The following is a 2,619-nucleotide window of genomic DNA, read 5'->3' as shown; positions in this document are numbered from 1 at the left end:
CTAACTTCAAGAATCTCCCCGACATCAAAAAGTACCACCCAGCACATTGAATTGAGGTAGTAATAAACAGCAAATATTTCTATTAGGAGCCATGTATAATTTATATCGATATTATGTTTTTATAAATAATTTAATTAAATAGATCTATTCTGATGTTATATTTCAATATAACGTGAAATGTCAATATAATACATATAATGTGTTTCTCTTATAGCTATCTATATATGTATGTGTGTGAAATAGAGCTCTACAGTAAATACATTTCCCAATAATTTTTATGCTGTAGCATAAACGTTATGCACCTCTAGAATAATGAAATCCCATACATTTCACATGTGAACATCATAAATTTTATTCATTAGATCTTTTCTCATGAAAAATTATTCTCAGTCTACTGACACAGTCTGAACTTCTAACCGATTGTTGAAATACAAGAATTAAATCATGTCGTTTATGAGCTATATAAATTTTTACACATTGAGTTGGAATGAACAAGTAGTGATATAGAAAGTAAAATTAAATATATCCTTATAAATCTTACCAACACAATCTGCCTATAGACGAGTTGCAGTTACGTCATGCAATTACGTGATATAAACTTATGCCGCCATGATGGTAGGCTAGACGCCGCATCAGTGCGCCTCAGTTAGCTGGTCAGCAATTCGTTTCTCATAACAGTTCTGAATTATTTTGATCATGGTGATTACATGCGTAGCTGTTGGTTGTCAGAACCGACAAGGCCGAGATCCAGGAAAGAGCTTTCACCGTTTTCCGACGGATCCTGAGCGTAGATCTCGATGGATCGCTGCATTAAAGCGAGAAGGTTGGCAGCCCACTACCGCGTGTCGTGTCTGCAGCGACCATTTCATTCTGAGTAAGTAACCACTATTTCTGCAGGAGATAATAAATATATAGTTCAGATTACAAATATAGGAGGGCTCTGAAACCAGAAACGAAATACAATCGTTCAATAGTTGTGTTGAGGCTGTACAAATATTATATTGTATTCTTTTACTTCTATAAAGAGAGGGAAAAGAGGGCTGTATAAACAGCCATAAATAAAATAGTTCATGACAGGTCACAAAAAAAACGATTATAAAATTCTATCTCTGTATTATTGTTTAGCTTAACATGCATCACGACTGTGAATTGTATAAAACTTACTTTTCATTTAGAAGAACGATACATAAACAACTCGGTTTCTCTTGTCTCTTGGATAACAGTCTTCTTGTTTAATCAATAACAGTTAATGATTCACTTTTATTTAAATAAAACAAATTCAGGCTGCAAGTTACTTACATATATTATTATACACTGGTACTTGTATTATTGGTATTGTAAAATTATGTAATATGTTTATTTTTGTATTACAGGTAAGAGTGATGACTCCCTTTCCCTAGACTACGTTCCTTCACAGTTCCAATATATGTCTTCTCCACAGAAGAAAAAGTCAAAAGTCGCTCTGAATACATTCGATCAGCCTCCAGAAAGCGAAGAAGATGTGGTGGGTTTTTTAATTGTTAAACTTCTGTTAAAACCATAAAAAATGTTTATTTCAGTAAGCTATGATGTGTTTGAATTTTGAGTATTTTTTTCATATAAGTATGTCCTTTGTAACTTTATGTTTAGGTTTCTGATAATCAATTAATAAACATGAATATATATAAATCAGTCCCAAGTAGTTTTCATTTTGTTTCAGTGGTGTCCCAGAGTGAAACTGACCGGTCCCTGCTGTCCATGTCAGCTTCTGCTCGTGCTGAGTACTTTGTGAAAGTTGCTGATGAACAGGAAGGTGGACCTCAAATTCCAGATATAGCCAGAGAGACCTCCATACAGACTGGTCTTAGTTTGTCTGATATTCAAGCTTTACAGATAGAATGTCACCATTGAGAGCTAAAAATATTGCTCTACGTGAAAAACTTGACAGTATTTGATTTGATCAAAAATCTTTAGAAAAAGATGACAAAAAGGTAAACGTTCTCACAGGTCTGAACTCATATGCAACTCTGATGTGTTTGTATAATTTCCTGAGTACTGTATTAAGGCCAATGGAATCTCTGAGTGTGTTTCAACAAATACTGATAACACTGTTAAGATTGTGATTCAACATGAATATACAATACTCAGGTTTTCTGTACGGTGTGCATTCTTTAACAATATCCTGGTTGTTTCAGATAGTTATTGATGTGATGCATGCTAGTTTAGTTCCACCAACCATTTTGTGGCCAGATCGTGATCTTCTTCGTAAAACTATCCCCACCTGTTTTCAGAGAACATTTTCAAAGTGTGCATGTATCATTGATTGTTTTGAAATTTGTATTGAGAGACCCTTTGATTTTAAAGTAAGAGCTCGGACATATTCTGATTACAGGTCACATAATACAGCAAAATATTTGATTGGTATTTCACCACAAGGAGTAATAATTTTTATATCCAAAGGCTATGGAGGCAGAACAAGTGACTAATTCACAACAGAAGAGTCTGGGTTTCTTAACAAGAGCGGTCAATGCAGTAAACTGAAATACCGTACAATGATTACAATGGTAATTAACATAACAGGAAACACAAAACATTTCAAATTACTGGCTTTTTGACAACATTTACCCAACACGGTGACAG

The 2,619-nt window shown here is 34.1% G+C and overlaps 1 protein-coding gene across 1 annotated transcript; it reads left to right on the top strand.

The window, feature by feature from the left end:
• Positions 1-655: 655 nt before the first annotated feature.
• LOC143248168 (uncharacterized) lies at positions 656-1,890 on the top strand. The gene is made up of 3 exons (XM_076496600.1): positions 656-874; positions 1,374-1,508; positions 1,700-1,890. Exons 1-3 carry the CDS (start codon positions 697-699, stop codon positions 1,888-1,890), a joined length of 504 nt encoding a protein of 167 aa, XP_076352715.1. The 5' UTR covers positions 656-696.
• The last annotated feature ends 729 nt before the right edge of the window (positions 1,891-2,619 follow it).

The sequence above is a fragment of the Tachypleus tridentatus genome, chromosome 4 (assembly GCF_004210375.1).
Source record: "Tachypleus tridentatus isolate NWPU-2018 chromosome 4, ASM421037v1, whole genome shotgun sequence".
NCBI classification, from domain to species: domain Eukaryota; kingdom Metazoa; phylum Arthropoda; class Merostomata; order Xiphosura; family Limulidae; genus Tachypleus; species Tachypleus tridentatus.
Note: the sequence above shows the minus strand (reverse complement) of the source record. Positions and strands in the feature narration are given on the sequence as shown.